This window comes from Monodon monoceros, unplaced genomic scaffold, assembly GCF_005190385.1.
Source record: "Monodon monoceros isolate NGI ecotype Baffin Bay Population unplaced genomic scaffold, NGI_Narwhal_1 Super_Scaffold_22, whole genome shotgun sequence".
NCBI lineage: Eukaryota > Metazoa > Chordata > Mammalia > Artiodactyla > Monodontidae > Monodon > Monodon monoceros.
In genome coordinates, this window is record NW_021703779.1 from 104,402,409 (window position 1) to 104,424,291 (window position 21,883).

A 21,883-nucleotide genomic window follows, 5' to 3' on the forward strand; every position below is an offset into this window, starting at 1 on the left:
GACAGCTACCCAATTGTCTCAACACCTTTTTTAAACAATCCATGTTTTCCCTATTGATCTGAAATGCTAGCATTATCATATATTATATTCCTATTTGTATTGGGTCCATTTGCAGGCTTCCTTTGCCATTCTAACACTTTATTCATGTATTAGAATATTAGTTTAATTAAAATGAACTTAAATATATTTAAACATCTGGCAAACTTATTATCACAACATTATGTTTTTTTCCAAATATTTTCAAGGTATTCTTGCATGTTGGGTTTTTTTTTCCCATTTGAACATTAGCGCCAGTAAATCAGAGTTTCTACATGACCAATTGATATTGTTATTGGAGCTATGTTAGAATTACAGATTAATTTAGGGAGAATTTTATGATAGTGATACTTATCATCCAAGAACAGGGTAAGGCTTTCCATTTACTTATGTTTTCTTCTATATTCCTCAATAGCATTGTTGTGTGTGTGTCTGTGTTTGTAAACGTATGTGTGTATGAGTGTGTGTCTTGGTCTTTTTGCTAGTTTATTCCTAGGCATTTTGGCTGTCGTTGCTTTTGAAAAAGTAATAATTTATTCAACCACATTTTCTAATTGGTTGTGATTTATATGGAAGAAAACTATTAATTTGGTGTCCTCATGTTATACCAATTTACTGAATTTTTATCATTTGTATTAATTTATTGTTTAGTTTTCTTAGATTTTTTAGATATACAACTGTATAACTTACAAATAATAACTGACCTCGTTGTTTCTAATTTTATTCCTCTCACTTCAGTCTCTCTTCTCATGGCTACAGTTGCTACCTTCATTATAAGTTTAAAGTAATTGGTGAAAATGGACATCCTTTTTCTGTTCTTGACTCTAACAGAAATCTTTGTAGTGTTTCCTCACTTAGAGTAAAACTGGATTTTGTGATTTTACATAAGAAATTATATATATTATATACTTTTTAAAATTAAGAGTCTCTATCAAAAATTAATGAGCAGTAGTATAGTATAGTGGATAAATGCAAGGGTTTGGAATCGGACTGGGTTTAAATCCTGGCTTTGCCACGTACTAGCTAAATAACTGTGCCTCAGTTTCCACATTTGTAAATGGGGATGTTATTAGTACCTAAGTCATAGAGTGGTTGTGAGAATTAAACTCATTAATATCTAAAATTCTTAACAGTATCAAGCAGAGAGTAAATATTATGTGTTTGTTTAATACAACATTGGGTTTTATGAAATGCCTTTTTGTCATCTATGCAACTTTTCATATGGTTTATCTATACTTATCTATTCATATGATAAATTAGAGTAACAGAATTCCTAGTATTGAACTATCCTTGCATTCCCTAGTATGAACTGCACTTAGTTGTAGTGTATTATTCTTTTACTATATTGCTGGACCTTGTTTGCCAGTATTTTACTTAAAAATTTTGCATCAGTATTCACAACTACAATTGGTTTGTAGATTTACTTTGTGATTTCTTTTTCTGCTTTAGATCTCATTGCTTTTCTTCCTTTCAAAAAATTAAAAAAAGATTTGGAAGCTTCCACTTTTGTTATGCTCTGAAAACATTTAAGTAGCATTGAAATGATGTATGTGTTCCTTAAAGTTTTGGCAGATTTTGTCTATGAAACTGTCTACATCTGCTACTTTTTTTGGTTTGGGTGGTTCTTTGGAAATTTTATTTCTATAATATAAATTAGAAAGTTTATATTTATCTATCTTCTCAGAGCATTTTGGTCATTCATATCTGTTCTATAAAATCATCTATTCCACCCATGTTTTCAAGCATATCTTAAAAGAGGTACACAAAGTAGTCTCTTATGAAGCAGTTGCCTCTTTATTTATAGTTATTTTGACATGCTTATTTCTTATTGTCTCCCATTTTCTTGATTGTCTTATCTATTTTATGCCCCCCATCCCAGAATTGGCTCTTGGATTTATTCATTAGTTCTAGATTTTTATGATACATATTTTCATTTTAACTAATATATTTTAAAATACTATGAACATGCCTATGTTTTAATTCAACTAAAATATCAAGTTGCATGGATCCTTATAAAGTAACATGCTGTACTGTAAGCACATTAACTCATTTTGGGTTTCGTTTGTTTGTTTGTTTGGTTGGTTGGTTGGTTGAGTTTTTTTTGGCCTCACCTCACGGCTTGCAGGACCTTAGTTCTCCGACCAGTGATTGAAACCGTGCCCTGAGCAGTGAAAGCACTGAGTCCTAACCACTAGACTGCCAGGGAATTCCCCACATTAACTCATTTTGGCTTCTTAGTACACTACTCATTACTACACTATTTAATGTATAATAAATAAGTGATTAAACAGTATATCAAGATCAATCATGATGACTAACCTAAATAATTCTAATTTAAAAATTACATTATTTATGCTGTATTTATACTGAAACTACTTCCACATTGAAGTCTGTTTTCAGGTAAATATAACCATGATGCATACTACATGCATGCATACCATCCATTTAGATTTATGATCTGTATGTAGATATTTATATTCTAACCTAAAATGAAAATAAATTTTCAAGCAGTTTACTTTTAGAATTGGGGACATCATAATATTGTTAACAATTATATCTGTATCTTTACCTACTATCTATCTATCTATCTAATCTTCATATACTTCCATAAGCTATAAAGTATAGATGGTTGAATTTGACCACTTAAAAATATAAAGCTCTATATCTACAAACACAAATGCATCATGTGAACCTATTTCAAAAGGCAAATGAAAAACTAGGAAAAATGCATAATGCATTCAAGGTTTTTTTTTACCTCTTATACATAAAATGTTCTTGAAAATTAGTAAGAAATATGAAAATTTGTATTAGATATAGAATGGATAAACAAGGTCCTATTTTATAGCACAGAGAACTATATTCAATATCCTGGGATAAACCATAATGGAAAAGAATATAAAAAAAGAATGTATGTCATATAACTGAGTCACTTTGCTGTACAACAGAAATTAGTACAACCTTGTAAATCAACTGTACTTCAACTTAAAAAATTAATTAAAAATGAAATAGAAAAATTCAAATAGACAAAATTGGTAAAGGATGTCAACAGACAATTTAGGAAAAAGAAATGTATATGGTCCATTAACATACAAAAAGATGCCCAAGCTCACTCATAAGTAAATTGCAAAATAATAGCACAAAAAGATACCATATTTCATCTAGCAGATTGGGTATTAGAAATCTTTTTCATTCCTTGCCAGTGTTGAAAAGGATACAGGAAAACAGATGCATTAGTAGTATATAGCATTAGTAGGAAGATAAACTGGTTGTTTAAAGGGGAAATTTGGTAATATCTATAAAAAATGTCAAATGTACATATCCTTAGCCCATCATTTCTACTTCTAAGAAATTATCCAACAGGTATGCAAAAAGATGTGTACAAAGATGTTAAGTACAGCATTGTTTTTTGTTTGTTTGTTTGTTTGTTTGCGGTTACAGGGGCCTCTCACTGTTGTGGCCTCTCCTGTTGCGGAGCACAGGCTCCGGAAGCACAGGCTCAGCGGCCATGGCTCACGGGCCTAGCCACTCCGCGACATGTGGGATCTTCCCGGACCGGGGCACGAACCCGTGTCCCCTGCATCGGCAGGCGGACTCTCAACCACTGTGCCACCAGGGAAGCCCCAGCATTGTTTTTAATATCAAAGTCCTGGAAACCTAGATTTCCATAAACAGGGGACTAAGTAAAAAATGATACATACAGAAACAGAATACTATACAGCTATTAAAAAGAATAAGGCAGGGGAATTCCCTGATGGTCCAGCGTTAGGACGCGGCGCTTTCACCGTCGGGGCCTGGGTTCGATTCCTGGTCGGGGAACTAAGATCCTGCAAACCACTCAGTGTGGCCAAAAAAAAAAAGAAAAGAATAAGGCAGATCTATACTGCAAACATGGGAAAATATAATATTAACTAGTTAATAATATTATATAGATATAATTTAACATTATATATATTTAATATTATATAGGTATAATGTTAACTAGAAAAAAGTTATTGGTCTTTTTTTACTATGTTATCCCATTTGTACATGTACAGAACATTTGGGGAATGATACATAATACACTGTTAACACTGGCTACCTCTCAAGAGTGTCTTGATGATTTCTTGCCCTGGTGATACAATTGGAAGTCCTAGTTATAAAATTACCTAAAAGATTTATATACTGGTTAATAATTTTTATTTTCTTGCATATGCACGACGGAATCTTTGTAATCCTATGACTTTTATACTTTATATAGAAGCGTAAAGAGGGAGAGGATTTTCACTTTAAACATGTTTTTACTGTTTTAATTTTTAAACCATCAGCTGATATTACTTTCATACTAAAAAAATAGTAGTTAAAATTCCCTACTAAAAAGGAAAATATAAGCTTGTTATATCTAACTTTATAATGGCTTGAAATTTCAATATCATCAAAATTGTTTTCAACTGTAAGAGTATCACGGTCAACGCAGAAGTGTCTCACCCACACATAAAGTGATCCCAATGACTTACACTCTTCCTCTGATTGTGTAACATCTCCAAAGGAGCCATTACAAAGTCATCTGCACTGTCTTGTACATGCCTAATGGATCCAACAGAGCCATTAGGATGTCAGTTATATGGCAGGGCTCCTGCCAAAGCTATTACCAAGTCATTGCATTGTTTCACACACTTCCTTCGACATTCAGATGGTTCCCGAGGAACTGTTATCATGGCCATGGAAGTGTCCTGTATAACTTACACTACCAAGGGAAAACAAAAAAAGCAAAAGAAAGAAGTGTAGAACAAACAAATCCCTTCCATTAAATGCACATGAATGGCCCCACATGGTCAAATATCAGAAGGCATAACTCCTCATTTGGGTATAACTATTATATGTCATTCAAGAAACCCAGGTGTTAGGCTAGCTATTTTTTCACCACTCCTGCCTGCTGTTCCGATGAAGCAATTCAGGGTCTGAGAATGACAAATGCATGGCTATGATGGTATGGTGTTTATTGGTAGCACATGGTATATTACCAGGTTTCTGTGGTATGCAGTACAGAAGCAATAGGGAGTAGTACTAACGGATTTTTTGGCTATCATGGGATTGTATCAGATAATCCGTTACCTGTAAAGTTCCTGAGCAGTGCATAGGGAGCTTAGCTGCCCAACAATCATGGAAATCAACAGGGCTTCTGAGTAGTTGAAATCCCAGCTCTACCTTAAGGGGCTACTACAATGACGATAGGACATACAATAGGACAAAGTTAACCCTCAACCCGGTTGAAGTGCTTCATTGAATTCCCTCTCATAGTCTTCTCTACTTAGCAGAACAAGATTGTTGGCTATTAAAATGATGTATTATTTAAGGTAAGACAAGTGCAAGGAATTTTACCCAGTTTGAAATGAGAAGGTAGGCTGAACTCTGCTATGCTAGAGTTTCCTGGGACACCAGATGTTTCAGAAGCCACATTGCATGTCTGGCTAATCCTTGATAAAAGAGACTTCACCCTGTAGCACCTACCTCACAATACATGCATAATAAATTTTTGTTGTGTGAAAGATAACCACGACTAAGATTTATTGAGCATTTAATTTAATATAAAACACTGTAAAGTGCTATATGTCCATTTTCTCATTTAATCCTCACATACAAAAACTAAAATAGGTAATGTCTCCATTTGACAGACAAGGAAACTGAGGCTTGGAGAGCTTTAGCTCCCGGTCCAAGGACACACAGTAAAGTGGCAGAACCATGGCACAAACCTAGATCTATCTTATACCACAGTCCATGTTCTTAATCACTCACCGTCCGGAGAACATTGTTATTTAGATTGCATTAATACAACAATTTTTACTTTAATAAATGATTTCACATCCCTTGTGTTCTCATAGCAAGCTGCACATATTTTTTTATCAGGGTACTAACTAAATCATATTAAAGTTAGCTCTTTATCTTCTCTGGTAGACCTCACTGGGTATACATGCTCACTTGACTCTGACCGCCTGCATTGCAAACTGCTCCAAGAATCCAGTGGATGGGTTCCCAGAAAGCAACATTTGCATTGCTGACCTTACTCCTTGGTTGTAGCTGATGTGCCCAGTGGTAGACATCTGACTCAAGCTGGGAAAATTAATCTGTCTCATTGGAATTTAGAAACGGCATTGAAAAACATCCAGTTAATCTCAACTTCTTTCCTGAACAGAAGAAATATAAACTGGAGAACTGTATGAGGTTTTATGCCTGCCTTGTGGATGGAGATTTAGAGAAAGTAAATCTGCAGAGACAGGACTGAAGGAAATGGATTCAGAAGCAAGAGGCAAAGCCCAGGCAATTCTTCTAATCTAGTTCCTTCTTTTGTCCTGGTCCCATGAAGCATTCACATGCCCTTTTCATGAATTTGTTTTTCTCTCTTTAAGCTAGCTCAAGCTGTTACCTGCAATAACAATAATAAATAATAATAAACAATCCTAATTAATAGGGCATCAATCTTGCCCACTAGACTGTAAATTCCTTGAGGGTGGAGATCATGTACTGGTCATCTTTTATATATCCCCAGTCTCCAATACACAGCCTGGCAAAGAGTAAGTGCTCAATAAGTATTGCTTACATAGAAATAGCATTATCAACAAGAGCATAGCCATAAATAATTTCTTTGCAACTTATACTTTATTAAAGGTTATAAATGTCTTTTCTCTACCTATTTCCCTCTATTTAGCTTCTTGATAAGCAATTTCGTTTTCACATTTTCTAATCCAAGTGTTTCATTTAGGCCATATGTGAAAAACACATTCTTGGAAATTGATTATTCAGATTTAGCTGTTGATATAGTTTTTTCCTCCAACCTAATGTAGAGTCAAATGTAATTATTGAGGAACACCCTAATCACTGAGGTTAATGCTCAAGTAGGACTGCCAAATCCTTCTAAGAAAAGCCCACTGGATCACCTGTCAGAGGCAGTTGTGTGTTAGATGACCAGAGGTTTGACCCGCTGTAGCATTTCTATTAGAGAAGATCTACAAAATATATTATCTCTCAGTTTTAATTCTTCCCCTCAGAGCAAAGCATATTTTTCATTTATTTAGTGCCTACTGGGCTCCAGATCCAGTGGCTAAGTACTGAAGCAAAAATATGGAATAAACCAGGCTTTGTCTTCAAGTAGCTTCCTATCTAGTACTTATTAAAAACCATCGTGAAGATAGAAAATACACAACTCAAGTATAATGAATAGTAAGGTTGGTAGTAACGTGGAATGGGAGTAGAAAAGGAGTAAAATGAATAAAGTATTATGACTGATATCAAAGTGTCCTGCTCACGGGCCTCAGGCTGAAGCTAACTTGAGTAAATTTGCATTTTTCCTAACAGCCGATTAAGCATCAATAGACAACAAAGGATTTACTTAGGACAAATTTCAGGGAATGGAAATAAAGTGCCTTAGTGTTCTGATTGCCCTGTGAAAGACGAGAAATCCACATTGTCTTCTGTTACCTGCTGCTCTCCCTTCCTTGTACTGCAGACCTCTGTCTGTTTCGGTACTGAAATGGAAGGTTATTTATTTTACTTTTTCATGGGTTAAAGCATATCAGAAACTTCAATTCAATTAAGGGTAACCAAATAGAGTTTACGAAAATGAGAAAAAATAAATATTTTCAAAGGCTTGATCGATTAATTAAATGAAAGAAATAAGTCCTTATAGACATGATTTTGGAAATATAAGTAGAAAATCCAAGACATTATAGCCTAGGATGGATAGAATTGAAAGTGTCTTTGAAATCACATCTCAGAATCTTTCTCAGTTGAACAGCACACCCAAATTAACAATTTCCCCAATCTTCACTTCTCTCCCAAATTTACAGGAGTGAAGCTTAAATCATCCTAAACCGATCCATGATATTGTGCCCATTGCCTCATCAATAATCTAAAAATCAGAATGTATATAGGAAGACAGAAACAAAATAAAATGTCATTGACATTAACTGAAACAGAGGGATGCTGTGGCATGGAGTCTGAGGTAGTGAAGTATATAAATCCCCCCAATTTTAAGCTATTTACTCTTTTCAACATAGTATATAGAAACTCAAATTACTGAAATAGATTCCTTGCTAGGCCTGCTTTCATGAATGTATGAGATCAATGGGAAATAAATAGCCACATTTGCACACAAATGTTAATTCGTTAAAAATAACTTGTTTTTTCAAATTAACATTTTTTTAGAAAAATCATTTACACTCTCAACTCAAACCTCCTCTGTGAGAATCTATGGAAATGTTGAAGGCAGGCCAGGCCTGGTATCACTGACTGAAAATTTTTGGAATCTAAATTGGTGAAATCTTACTCTAAGTCAAGATTCCAAATTGTATACTCCTTACTGAAAATTACTAGTAGGAGCAGAGTAAAACTTACAGAACTCTGAGTGGAGAAAAGTTGTTCAAGTTCATATCTTATATTCATTCATGATCCAAGGGAGGAAAAAAGTGGCTATTTGGAAAACAATCAATTGTATTTAGCTAACTTGTTTCTGAATTGCTGTTTAACTCTTCCTCCTATGTAAAATGCTGATAACAATAGAATCATTCCACAGATGGGTCAGGAGGATGAAATGAGATAAAGATATTAAAAGTGTGTTTGGAAATTGTGAAGTGCTGATCAGTAAGAATAGTGAACATTCTTATTGTACTCATATGTTACAAGTACTATTCTAAACCTTTATATACATTAATTTATTCAATCATCACAAAATCTTAGAGGTAGATAGTAATATTCTCCTTGTTTTACAAATGATGAAGTTCAGGCACAGAAACTTTAGACAACTTTCCCAAGATCACACAGCTGGGATTTAAATCTAAGCTGTCTGGCTTCACAATACAAACTTTTTATCCCTATGTTCTATTGAAATCCCCCTTGGAGGTGCACATTGGGTCAAAAGAGGCTTACAGTTAAGGACTAGTTTTTAGCAGAGCAGATCATAGTTTTATATTGGCGCCCTGCCCAATTTTGTGGTAGCGCATCCAGTTCCTAAAATAAATCATAAGGAAAATAAACCTATAAAGAAAAGAAAAGATACACGGCCTTTACTCCTGAGTCTTCCAACTCTGTCTCAGTAAATAGGGTTACATGATCAAGGTAGATGGCTGATTATAGACTGAAGGCAAAACGAAACTGAAGAGCCCCAAACATTCCTGAAGGTTCCTAACACATCCAAGGGACGTGGCACGTGAACACAGTGCATACAGTGGCTCATCACAGTAAGCAGTTCTCGTGGTGGAGGAAGGGGAGGATAATATGCATTTTGATGAAGCTGATTCTAATATATCTTCCCTCTGATCCATTTCCCCCAGTTCCTTACATATTCTGAGTCATTGCCCTGTGGTCAGATGTGAGGATTCCCTCTGCCACAAAGTGTTTGATTTTCATTAAAATCATTAATAAATATTGCTTTCAGTATCCCTCTGCAAAGGGGCAAAGCCCAATGAGCACAATGAAGGCAAAAGTAAAAGGACACCAATGTCCCCTCACTAAGGAATGACACAGTATAAAAACAGGTCTACAGAAAAGAATGAACAACATTTCCTTCATTTGAAGGTGTTATTTATAATTGATGACATAGGCATAGTGTGATTCTTAAGCCAAGCCAGAGCGTCGGAAGGAAAAGACCAAGACCATTTGCTAGGTGTAAAGTTATGACAGTATCTGAACTATATACTATGTTAATGGCTAGAGTCATGTAAAAAATCATAGATGATGTATTGATAGAACAGAAAGTCATGAGGCCAAAACCAACCCAACCTGATGTAAATCTCTGCCTTCATGCTAAATCAACATTTCCCTATTCTACCTAGCTCCCCCCACACCTCCTCATTACTATCAACATACACATACATGAAGTCTTCCACAGGAAAGCAAACCAACAAGCTACCAATAAACTAATCTTTGACAGGTTAATTAACCAGGCCTGTGTGTTGTTTATCAGACGGGCAGGGTTGAATGTTGTAGGGTGGGTGTCAGGGATGGGGTGAGGTAAAATAATTTGTCATTGAATATTTGGAAACACTTGCCTTGAGTAGATCCAGCTTGAGCCTCCATGTCACAACAAACAGGAGAGAATTTAAAACCTGTAATAGCAAACATTTTTACTAATTAATCCTTGTCCAAGTCATCTGGGATTCTTCAATCTTCAATCCTTACCCTTCATCCAGTAGTATTTTTCAAATAACAAATTCAGTGAAATACGATTCACATACCATAATGTTCACACTCTTATTAAAGTGTACGATTCAGTGGCTTTTAGTATTTTCACAGAGTTGTGCAACTACTACCACTATCTAATTCCAGAAGTTTCATCACCCCAGAAGAAACCCCATACCTAGGGTCTTGCAGGAATAGAAGAATGGTGGAGCCCTACAGGGAAATTCCTTTCTTTTATTTTAATGTTTCAACCCAGTGAACTGGCTATAACTTCCTTATGTCAGGAGTGAGATGACGAAGAACAATGTCTTTGAAATACAGGAGAGCCTCTATCACCCCATTTCACATAAATTTGGTCGTTATTTTTCCTGTTTGACAGTTGAAGCCCCAAAACTGTAGGGACTAGTCCAAGGTCCCCCAACTTCCATCCTATTGCTGCTTCACTTACATGAATATGCACGACATAGATCAAATATGTTCCCTTCTCACTTCCACACTTCACCTCCTCTACACTCTTCGCCTAAGTCAACAATACATACATACATACATGAAAATAAACCTAAAATATCAAGACCCTCAAGGATATTTGGTGATAGGATAGTTAGTGATATTACAAATGTCATTCCTGATTATATCCTTGTGGCCAATGTCTCCTACAGACTGAAGGAGGCAGAGGAGGATAGAATAGAAAAAGCTGCAGGTACAGGGCTGTTGGCTACCTCTCTGACACCTGAGAAAATATTCATTAGCCACTGCTAACAGACCAGGCTTTGTGGTCATGGTGATGGGACCTATGAAATTTAGACAAACAGAATGAGGAGGAGATTAGATTAATGTGTTTAATAAGCAGTAATGTGATTTTTATGAAAGGACTTTGTTCTTCGGTAGGGACAGAAAAGCAGACAACAAAATAAATTAACCTCTTCCCAACAAATCAAAATGACAAAACTTTTCCATTTCTAAAAGTTGTAAGAAAATAATATATAACTACAATTTAATGACACTGCTGTTACTACTTATTGTCTGGCAAATGGCTGATGTTCACCTTCTGTTTTTTTTTAATCATTTCAGTCCAATCTGGTTAATTTGCCTTTCTCTGTACACTTGACAGGTTAATCTGAATCAGAATAGAGAGCACATACATAATAAGCTTGCTATACAGCTGTTCGTCTCATTGTTCATATATTGATACAAAGCCAAAATACATGACATGAGTACTTCTAAAATAAGTATCACCAGTATTGCACTGGAAAATAAAGATGAAAATAAAAGGTGAGTAATGAATAAGACATGCACAATATTACTGACTCTATGAGATTTATTTCCTTTGGGGGAAATCACCAGAAATAAAAAGTACTTCATCTATTATTGTAAATGAATGTGCCTATTTGCCAGATACTTAGGTACATGCCTTGTCCATGGGACCCTGCTAACCTGCATCTCCATTCTGCAGACGAAATGAAGGGTAGGCAGACATAGGGAAGGAAAACAAATCAAAGGCTAAAACCTGCATCCTCTCTGGGTTTTATGTAAACAATATAGATAGCTCTATTACCATTCTCTCCATCAGACTTCCTTTCATGGTCAGTGTCAGTCAAGGACAATGCGGAGTTGGCCCGGCTGGACAAACAGGAACTATGCTCTGACTTCATCCCCCTTATCCACATTCTCAGCGCATGGTCAGGTGAGGCAGCACCTTCTGTCTCCGTGTCCACATCGGATCCCATCTCTAGCTGGTAGCCATGCCGAGAAACACTGTGCATGTCTGTCTGGTAGCCAGAGCACAGAGTGTGAGGGGTTTCACAAAATTCCATCTCTGAGAAGACACAAAGTTCAGAGAAAAGGTTTATAAACATACAGAAATACCTGGTAAAATTTGACCTTTTTGTCCTTATGTCCCTCTCCCCCATTGCTAGTATTTATGTGTTTTTGCCAAGTTAGAATTCTGGTCTCTATATTTATGGTAGCTAGGATTCTGTGCTTATTTTGCACTTCTGTAGCTTAAAATTATGCTCCTGTTGATTCTTACAAGGTTCTGGAAAAAGCATGCCCAAAATAGCTTTATACCTACAATTTTAGGTTGCACAAATGTAAAGAAATAAGTGAGTGCAGGGGAGTATAAAGTGTAGAGAGCTGTCCTTTAAAAGGTATTTCTCTTCTAGGAAGAATATATATGATCTGCAGAGCACACCTATGCTTAAAATATTAAAATTATTGGCTTTTCTAAGTATTTAATATACCTTAGGGTTAAGAAGAAATAATTCAATGTGAAAACTCTGAGGAAAAAACATTAAGTATACTTTTTGAAAGTATTTTTCCTAAAACACATTAGTCTAAACTCTAAAATTATGAGTATTTAATATCACTATTTTCCATTGTCTCCAAAGAAGTATGAGGCTGACTTTATGCTAATTATTCTGTTTCATTCATTCTTTCAAGAAATACATAAAAAAACTTTCAATCGTATATTGCACCTCAGCAATGCTTCAAGGCTTGGATTCTCCCCCCAGTTCCCCCTAAGCCTTAGAATCATAAAATGTTTAAGGTCTTAGAGATGCTGTAATGAATCCCTTCTGTTCACAGTTGAGGAAAATGAAGTCCACAGGGTAGATGTCACTTGTCCATAGCCAATGTTAGATAGCAACAGAGCCCCTTTTCCTAAAACACTCATCTGGGCATGGTGTCTGCTAGACACCAAGGAAGCCCCATCAACTTACTGCATGAATATCAGGCATTCATTCAGTCTTACAGTCAATTTTGCATTCAATTATGGCAAGGTGCCAAAAGGGGGAAAAGATGCTTTAACAGACCTTAATAAGTTAATGAAAAATGACCACATGCCAAGACATATCATCTGAAATGTCCATGTAATACTTAGATAAGGTAATCCGGGGATGTTGTAAACTATACAGGATTTTCTCAGACTGACATCAGAGACAGGGTATGTCATTTGGCCAGAAGAAGCTTAACTGAGCGCATCTAATCCTTAGCACATATCAATAAAATGCAAACGCTAAAATGAATTTAATTCTTTGAATACAGAAAGTGCTAGAATTTAGACTGACCGTATACTAGAAAGAAGAGTACAGAATACAAATGTATTTTTAAAAATAGCAATTTTTGTGACATGTAATTACCAAACAAGGGTTTAACAAATCATATCTTAATGCTTATTCAACAGCCATTAGGTACCCAGCACTGTGTTCTGTGAAACAGGTATTACAGGTAAATAAAGCTACTATATTTTATTATGAAAAGTCAATTATAAATTCTGTCAGGGTTATATGTCACTGTTGAGGATGTTACTTATGATTTCTGTGATGAACGTGTTTTTCAAAAATAAATTTATTTATTTTTATTTATTTTTGGCTGTGTTGGGTCTTCGTTGCTGCGCGCGGGCTTTCTCTAGTTGCGGCGAGCGGGGGCTACTCTTTGTTGTGGTGCATGGGCTTCTCATTGTGGTGGCTTATCTTGTTGCAGAGCACGGGCTCTAGGTTTGCGGGCTTCAGCAGTTGTGGCATGCGGGCTTCAGTAGTTGTGGCTCATGGGCTCTAGAGCGCAGGCTCAGTAGTTGTGGTGCACGGGCTTAGTTGCTCCGCGGCATGTGGGATCTTGCCGAACCAGGGATAGAACCCGTGTTCCCTGCATTGGCAGGCAGATTCTTCAACCACTGTGCCACCAGGGAAGTCCTGTGATGAATGTCTTTAAGAGTAATTCTATTTTTCTACCAAAATTGTCTAAATTCTATAGGAGTGATGCTTAAAAAATGGCATGGTTTCCACTTGTCACACATAAAACCTTATGAAACTGTGCTTCTTGACATAAGGCTAAAAGTAAAAATCCATTTTGCCCAATATAAATCTTAGTGAGCTAGAATATGGGATTGGTTAATATTCATGCGTCTTAATTTCACAAAGTTTCATTATCCAATCCTACTGTGCAGTTGTTGCTACAGCAACCTCTTCATGAACCTGTCAGCTTGGAGCTGTAGGAAAGGAATTTTATATAGGCCTGCATTCACAACTTCTTTCATTCCCCTAGACCAGTGAGTCCCAAACTTTGGCATGCTTCAGAATCACCTGGAAGGCGTGTCAAAACACAGACTACTGGGCCTGCCTTCCCCACGCCCCCAGTTTCAGTGTCTGATTCAGCTGGTCTGCAGTAGGGCCAGAGGATCTGCATTTCTAACAAGTTCCCAGGTAAGGCCTATGCTATTTGTCCAGGGACTTTGAAAACTTTGAAAACTGCTTCTCTAGAGATTTCTCTGAAATCAGCAGGAGCCAGGAAAAGGGGAAAAGTGAGAGAGCAACCTTACTGTGGCATTACCAAAGATTTTTCAACAACAGCTCAAATTCTATTCGGAGACACAAGCAAGAAAGTGTTTGAACTGAATTACTGTGAACTGCCGCCCCCCCATCCCCCATTTATTTGCCATGGATTCAGGGCACTAATTAGGAAATTTACTTTAGGAATTAAGTTTACTTTAGGAATATTTAGGAAATAAATTTACAGACTTGCATTTATTTTCACTCATACGATGGCATATGAGATGAGACTTTCCAAAGATTTTAATATGAGCATCTGAGTCATAGTAAAGACATTCATTGGAAAAGGATGAGCAAATAAAAATAAATACACGGCTAACCTGTCATTTCAGATAATAACAGAGAAGTTTTTAAAAATAACCACTGATGGATGTAAGCGCAATCCCTCTTTGTTAAAGAGATTTGTTTCCCATTCAAAAAGAAACTTGAACGTGGATTTGTTCCCTTCTAAGGAAATGTGGTGTAACACGATAAAAAAATTACATAATATTTCTATTGGAACTATGATTTGAATACAAAAAGAATAAACCCCACATTCTCTTAGATACAGTCAGATAAAAGTACACTGCCTTGCCGATAAATAACTTTTGAATGAAACAATGCAAGTAAGTTATCAGTTGTTCATTTTTTAATGATAAAGAAAGAAATTAATAAATAAATAAGGAAAGAAAGAAAAGTTTCACTTATTTACAGTAAGTGTTATTCATTGAACAGCCTCGCTTCTCATTCTTGAAATCAATGTTACCACTGTAAATTATTTCCTTAAATACACAAATGTCTTGGTGGTGTTCAAAATTCCCACAGGATGCATTTTCTATAAAGCACTTACAAAGCACCATAAGTGGATGTTTTTAGCCTTGCACATATAACCTTGTTACCTAAAATGCTACAGATTCCCTAGAGAAGATAAAGTTCAATGGATTTATTATAGATCTATTCTTACCAAAAAGCTAGTCACAAGAGAAATATAAGTACAATCTTAGAATATCTAGGATTTAAATGGACAGACTGGAAACATGAGAAACATTTCAGGAGTAAACAGACACAGATGTTGCCAAGTGAATGATGTATGTGGGCCTTATAAACATGTATTTAATTCTTATTGTAAGGAAAACCTATTTTGCAGCCTTGTAGGAGACAAAATCTGAGCAAATTAATAAAGAGTTGAAATCCAGTTTTTAAAATGGGCAAAAGATTTGAAGAGATACTTCACAAAAAAAGAAACAGGAATGACCAATAAATGAATGAAACGATGCTCAACCTCATTAGTTATTAGGAAAGTGCAAACTAAAACCACAATGAGATACAACTACAGACCTACCAGAATGGCTAAAAAATTCTGATCACACCAAGTGTGGAGCAACTACATACACTGCTGGTAAGAAAGTAGAATGGTACAACCACTTTGGAAAACAGTTTGGCATTTCCGTAAAAAGGTGAAGCTAAATTTAACAGGAGAGCAAGGCATTTCTGGTCATTTATCACGGAGAAATAAAAATTTCTGTCCACACAAAAATCTGTACGAGGCTGTTCAAAAGGTTTACTCACTAACAGCTAAAAATTAAAAACAACCCAAGTGTCCATGAATAGCTGAAATGATAAATCATCTGTGGTATATGCACACTATGGAGTACTACTCAGTCAAAAAAAATGAACTATTGATATATAACAAGATGCATGGACCTCAAAATAAGTGAGTGAAAAAAGACCAACAGAATGTGTATGCAATGCATGCTTCCATTTAAATAAAGTTCTAGAAAATGCAAACCAACCTATAGTGACAGAAAGTAAATCAATGGTTATCTGGGGAAGACAATAAGGGAGAAATGGAGAACAAAGGGGCACAAGGAAACCTTTGGGACGATCTAAATATCTGCTCTCTTGACTATGGCAATAGTTACACATGTGTATACATACCAAAGTTTATCATATTGTACACTTTGAGTATGTGTAGTTTATTGTACTTCAATTATACCTCTACAATTGTGTTTTTAGTGGATTGTACCCCACCAGATAGTAAGAGAGTGGAGCTAAGGGTCTCTGAGCCAGGAGGAGGCCCTGCTTTTTTCCTCCTAGTGGAAGAAAGCACATGTAATATGAACAAAAAGGTAGTCAAAATTCTGTTTTGCTTATTTATAAGTCAAGAGGCAATCAAGGCTAAGTGACTCATGATTTCTCACTGATCCTCTAGGGAGCACGTTTTTCCTAGGAACATTATTGAAAACCATTTTTCGAAAACCAGTTTTAGGGGGGAAACTGAAGATGAAACTGATCACTGGTAGCTTTCAGCAGCTAAGGGAACATTCTGTAGTTGGAAATCATGTGACTAGATTGAGTGGATTGGCATGAAGGATCACTTTAGGCCTCTACTAGTGCTAATAATTTAATAATTTTTAAAAATTCTATGAAGTGCTGAATAAAATGAACTATTGTATATTCTCTCTGAATCTAGGGATTGATCTTCAGGTGTTCAGCCTGGAGAAGTCATTTATCAGAACTTGAAAGGGAAAGTAATACTTATATCAGCATTTTTCTAGAACTTCTGAGTTTCTGATGAGCTCAAGACTTTATTTTTCTTTAAATTCTACCCATCCACACTTCCTCTTAAAATGGAGCTTTAAGTCATCACACTCCAAATAAATAACTGGAGGCCCAAAAGCATGGTATATCTTAGCCATGACCTGAGTGATTTGGAATATAACTTCCAAAGAGTGTAGTCCATTTCCAAAATAAGAAAGAGGGAGAGGGGATAAAATTATTAGCTTTAATTACTGTAATTCATAACAAGACTTACAGACTATATGCAAAGACAGCTGTTATTAATTAGCCATGCAGTTTTTGGGTAAGTCATTTAATATCTTGGAGCCTCAGTTTTCTCATTTGCAAAATGTTCAGGTCCAACTAGAAACACATCTCTAGGTAACCTCCCTTGACCTCTATAAATTTCTGTAATTATAACTTAAGCCTGTTATGGCAAAATGTGGAATGGTTAATATTTTCAAATTGGAATGGGAAAAGAACTAGTGGTTTTATGAGTCAAGGTGCTATTCATACTTCCACTGTGAAAGATAATCAGTCACATTAGCTAAATAAGATCTTGTGTCATGATTACAAGTCTTGCTATGTTAAAGTACTGATACAGCCTAGGTAATCCATTGTGAATTGCAAGATTATTAATAAACCGAGTACATAAAATATATCATGTAAAAAGTCTACTTAATAAATAGTTCCTCATCAAACATGAAATTATCAGTTTATAAACATGGCTATTACAAACTGTACTCTATGGCATAGTGAATAAAAATTCACACAATTAAAAATACTACAGGGCTTCCCTGGTGGCGCAGTGGTTGAGAATCTGCCTGCCAATGCAGAGGACACGGGTTCGAGCCCTGGTCTGGGAAGATCCCACATGCCGCGGAGCAACTAGGCCCGTGAGCCACAACTACTGAGCCTGCGCGTCTGGAGCCTGTGCTCCGCAACAAGAGAGGCTACGATAGTGAGAGGCCCGTGCACCGCAATGAAGAGTGGTCCCCGCTTGCCACAACTAGAGAAAGCCCTCGCACAGAAACGAAGACCCAACATAGCCAAAAATAAATAAATAAATTAATTAATTAAAAAAAATACTACAGACCCACTAATAATTCATTACTGGCTCTAGGGAAAAATACAATGAGTTATTACAGTCTTAAGCAAGAAATACAAAGGAAGGAAGGAAGGGAGGAAGGAAGGAAGGAAGAAAGGAAGAAAGGAAGAAAGGAAGGAAGGAAGGAACGGAGGGAGGGAGGGAGGGAGGGAGGAAGGAAGGAGCAACACTACACAGGAGGCAGATAATTTTCACAACTGGCTACCATTTTATATTTCTCAGTTTGGGGGCTTTGAAGGGGAAATGATATCAAATTGTCAAACAAATCAGTTCATCTAAGTTTACTTAAAAACAACTCTGCTGAACATCCACTCAATTTCAAGTCAAGAAAACAAAACAAAATAGACTTCTCTGATTTCCCCTAGTCTTAGAAAATTAGCCCAATTTAATTTCCTCTTCTGTTACTTTGTGAAAAAGGTGTATCAAATGCACAGTACTGTACTAGGCACTGAGCAGAGTGAGTTAACAGGACCATGTCACGTCCTTTGGCTAGTATCACAGAGAGCCTTTTTAAAGGTCCAAATGACAACAGAGTATTAAAGGCACACCACCCAGACCTGACCTTTGCTTTTGTGCTCAGGGATCATCAGCCTTTTCTGGGGCACCAGAGTGAGAGATGGAGTGCTCCCACATGCAAGTCTGGAGCCTATGGATATCAGATGACTTAAATAACTAAGCTTCCTGAAGCCTAATCTCCCCCCTCACAGTTCCAAATGCACCCATTATTTCGGTACTCAGGACCTACCAATTTTGCCTTATTTAATTTTCAAGATTTCCCCATCTGTCAGTATAGTGGAAAGTAAGGCAAAAAATCTGGTAGAGTTAAAAGCCCGAAGTATAAACATTCATCCTTTGTGACCGATATTGGCTAACTGGAGCCATCCCAGAACATAGTTAAAAGACTATGTTAATGTAAAAAAAAGATGCTCTCAAAAGTATAGTGATTTGTACACACTGCTATATTTAAAATGGATAACCAACAAGGACCTACTGTATAGCACAGGGAACTCTGCTCGATATTCTGTAATAACTTAAATGGGAAAAGAATTTGAAAAAGAATAGATACATGTATATGTATAACTGAATCACTTTGTTGTACACCTGAAACTAACACAACACTGTTAATCAACTGTACTCCAGTATAAAATAAACAGTTAAAAAAAAGTATACTGATTTGCAAATCTGTAAAAATGGCTCAAACCAGAGAAGGACACAGAATTATAGCATAAAGTCAAAAGGAAGGGAGATGAGATAGGAACCTAGAAGAAATCAAAAGGGACTCCAATCTTATTTAGAAAGAGATGAAAATATCCTTCAGCAATCTAAGGAAGGAAGGAAATTTGATGTGGGAATAAACAACTTCTATTTATTTCCTTGAACTAATATTCACCTTAGTGCAGGGTCCAGCTTAGACTGCCCTCACATAAGATGGGAGAATTTGCTCTGAAGCTAACTCAGACAGCAGTTACCACTACAATAAAAAAAGGTGAGGCCTGCTCTACAGCCTTCATAACAAGAGTCTGGAAAAAGAATCAAGGACTAGAAAAGATGGTGGGAGGTCCTGGACTTCAACAGAAATTTAGATCAATGAGAACCTGTGCATGTTCTCTTTATTTCAACATTTCAAATGAGACTGAGACTTCCTGGCCTAAATGAGAGATTTTCAGGGCTACTGAACACTGAAAATGCATTATGTTCACTGGCCCTAAAAATTTCTCATTTCTTACCTGTGCTGGTCCAATTTTCTGGCTGTTCGTATCACTTTGGAGCCTGAATCTTTATTGACCACTATGGTCTTCCATGTATACTTCCATATTTTCATTATGTTCACAAGGTATGTGAAGCTGTTTGTTTAATGTATGTATTTGTATGTGTACGTGTGTGTGTGTTAAACTGCATTAATGTGCAGCACAATTTCATCTAGAGAAGTGAGAACAGTGAGCTAAAGAGTTAGAGGCCCACTAAAAACACTTGAGAGTGCTTCAAACACATACTCTTAAAAGCAAACAATGTGACTTCTACAACATTCTACCCTAATCTGTAAGCATTTATTTTGTGATGATTCAGTAAAGATGTCAAGGTAGAACTGTGCACCAGAGTCACTGTCCACAAAGAACTACTGAATAAACTACATTCTGCTCCATTAGGGGATTCCTGTTACCATCTTTCAAAGATGACCTATTTATTTGTGCCTCAGTATCTCTGGACATGTTGTGTCAACCACCTGGAATACGGCCCTCTGATTTTTCACCAATCTAATTCCTAATATCCAGTTTGGGTCAGTACCTTCACAAAGTATTCTCTGACTTCCTTCTCCCTCCTCCTAATAATCTCATCCTTCCTTATAGCATTTCTATTCTTTACTACATGGCTTTAAGCCTGATTTTATACTTTTTCTCTATATGTATATCATCTGTATTACCTCCTGAATCAGACCTCCGGATCCTAGAGTTTTCTAAACTTTTTAGTATCTCTCAAAATCAAATGAGATAATTTCTGCAAAGTGTTGTATGATCTATGAAGGAACATATAAATATAAGGTAGTATTGCCATCCCTTCCAGCCTTAGAATAATTCTAGGCAAGGAGTGAGCATAAAATACCAAAGTTTTAAAGTCAGTACTTAATATGAAACCACTCCTGAAAGGGTTAAATTCTTGAATCCAATTCTGACACATATGAGATGGTTTTATTTAACATAAAACAATGCCTACCACTGCAAATTGAAAAATTGCTATTTTGGTAAATTAGCTATGCATTTTGACTGATGCTCCACAAATGTGGCAGAAAGAGAAAGACAGCAACACACTGGCTGTGGATTTAGGGAAAAAACCCAATTTATAGCAATATTAAACTAATGGGGAACAAGCTCTCTGTACCATCTTCTGACTGAGATAGTCTCACCAAGGAAGCTGTCCTCACTATTCTTTTTGGCTTAAAGAATTGGGAAACTAATTCCTATTAAAATTCTTCAAAATATACCGTAGGGTATAGAACTGGGAGGGCTTTGATCAAACCAGCCACAAAGCCTTGGTAGAAGACGATCTCTCAGCTGACCTGAGTCAAAACTTCTCTTGTCCTTCTTACCCATTGGTTCCATCCCATATACCGGATAGAAATTACCATCTTGGCAAATTTGTAGTGTCCTGGACTAAATAGGTGGCTCCTCTGAGAGACTCTGTTTTCATGAACTCAGAGAATGTGTCTTTTTTTTTTTCCCCAGAGATAGAAGAAACTTTCCAAACGGGCAAAAGTTGTAGAAAGAACTTTTCGGATACTCATCAGGGACTTCTGAATTTGAATTCAGTTTAGAGAAAATTAAATTCTGGAGAAGAATTCCGCTTCCAGTCAAGATAGGGTGACAGGGACGAAATTTCTCCTCATGCCTGAAACAGCAGCAACAAAAACCAGACAAAATATATGTAACAATGGTTTTCAGACATTGGGCAAAAAAGGACGGTAATCCCTGAGATGTCGGAAACAAATGAGATGAGCCCTATGAGTGCGCCAGCTTACTGCCTGCAAAGAGTTTCCAGGCCTTAGCACAGGGGAGGGAGACTGTAGGGGAGCCTGGCAGTCTCTCTGAGTTGTGGAGACGGACCTGGTAGTCTGGGAAGGCCAAGACAGCTAGAGTTAGCAGTACAGAGTACCAAAGAGGAGAGAGCTGCAGGGAAAGAAAATTCCAGAGATCTGCAGAGGGTCCCCCTGGATGTTCACCGGAGTCCGGAA

The 21,883-nt window shown here is 36.6% G+C and overlaps 1 protein-coding gene across 3 annotated transcripts in view; it reads right to left on the minus strand.

Moving 5' to 3' along the window:
* Window positions 1-21,883, minus strand: part of TENM1 (teneurin transmembrane protein 1) — a 569,984-nt gene that overhangs the window by 477,342 nt on the left and 70,759 nt on the right. For all 3 annotated transcript variants that reach the window (XM_029240586.1, XM_029240585.1, XM_029240587.1), the window contains exons 2-3: window positions 11,741-12,001; window positions 10,056-10,112 (exon numbers count right to left, since the gene is read on the minus strand). In XM_029240586.1, the coding sequence (XP_029096419.1) occupies window positions 10,056-10,112; window positions 11,741-12,001 (318 nt within the window). The remainder of the gene's footprint in view (window positions 1-10,055; window positions 10,113-11,740; window positions 12,002-21,883) is intronic.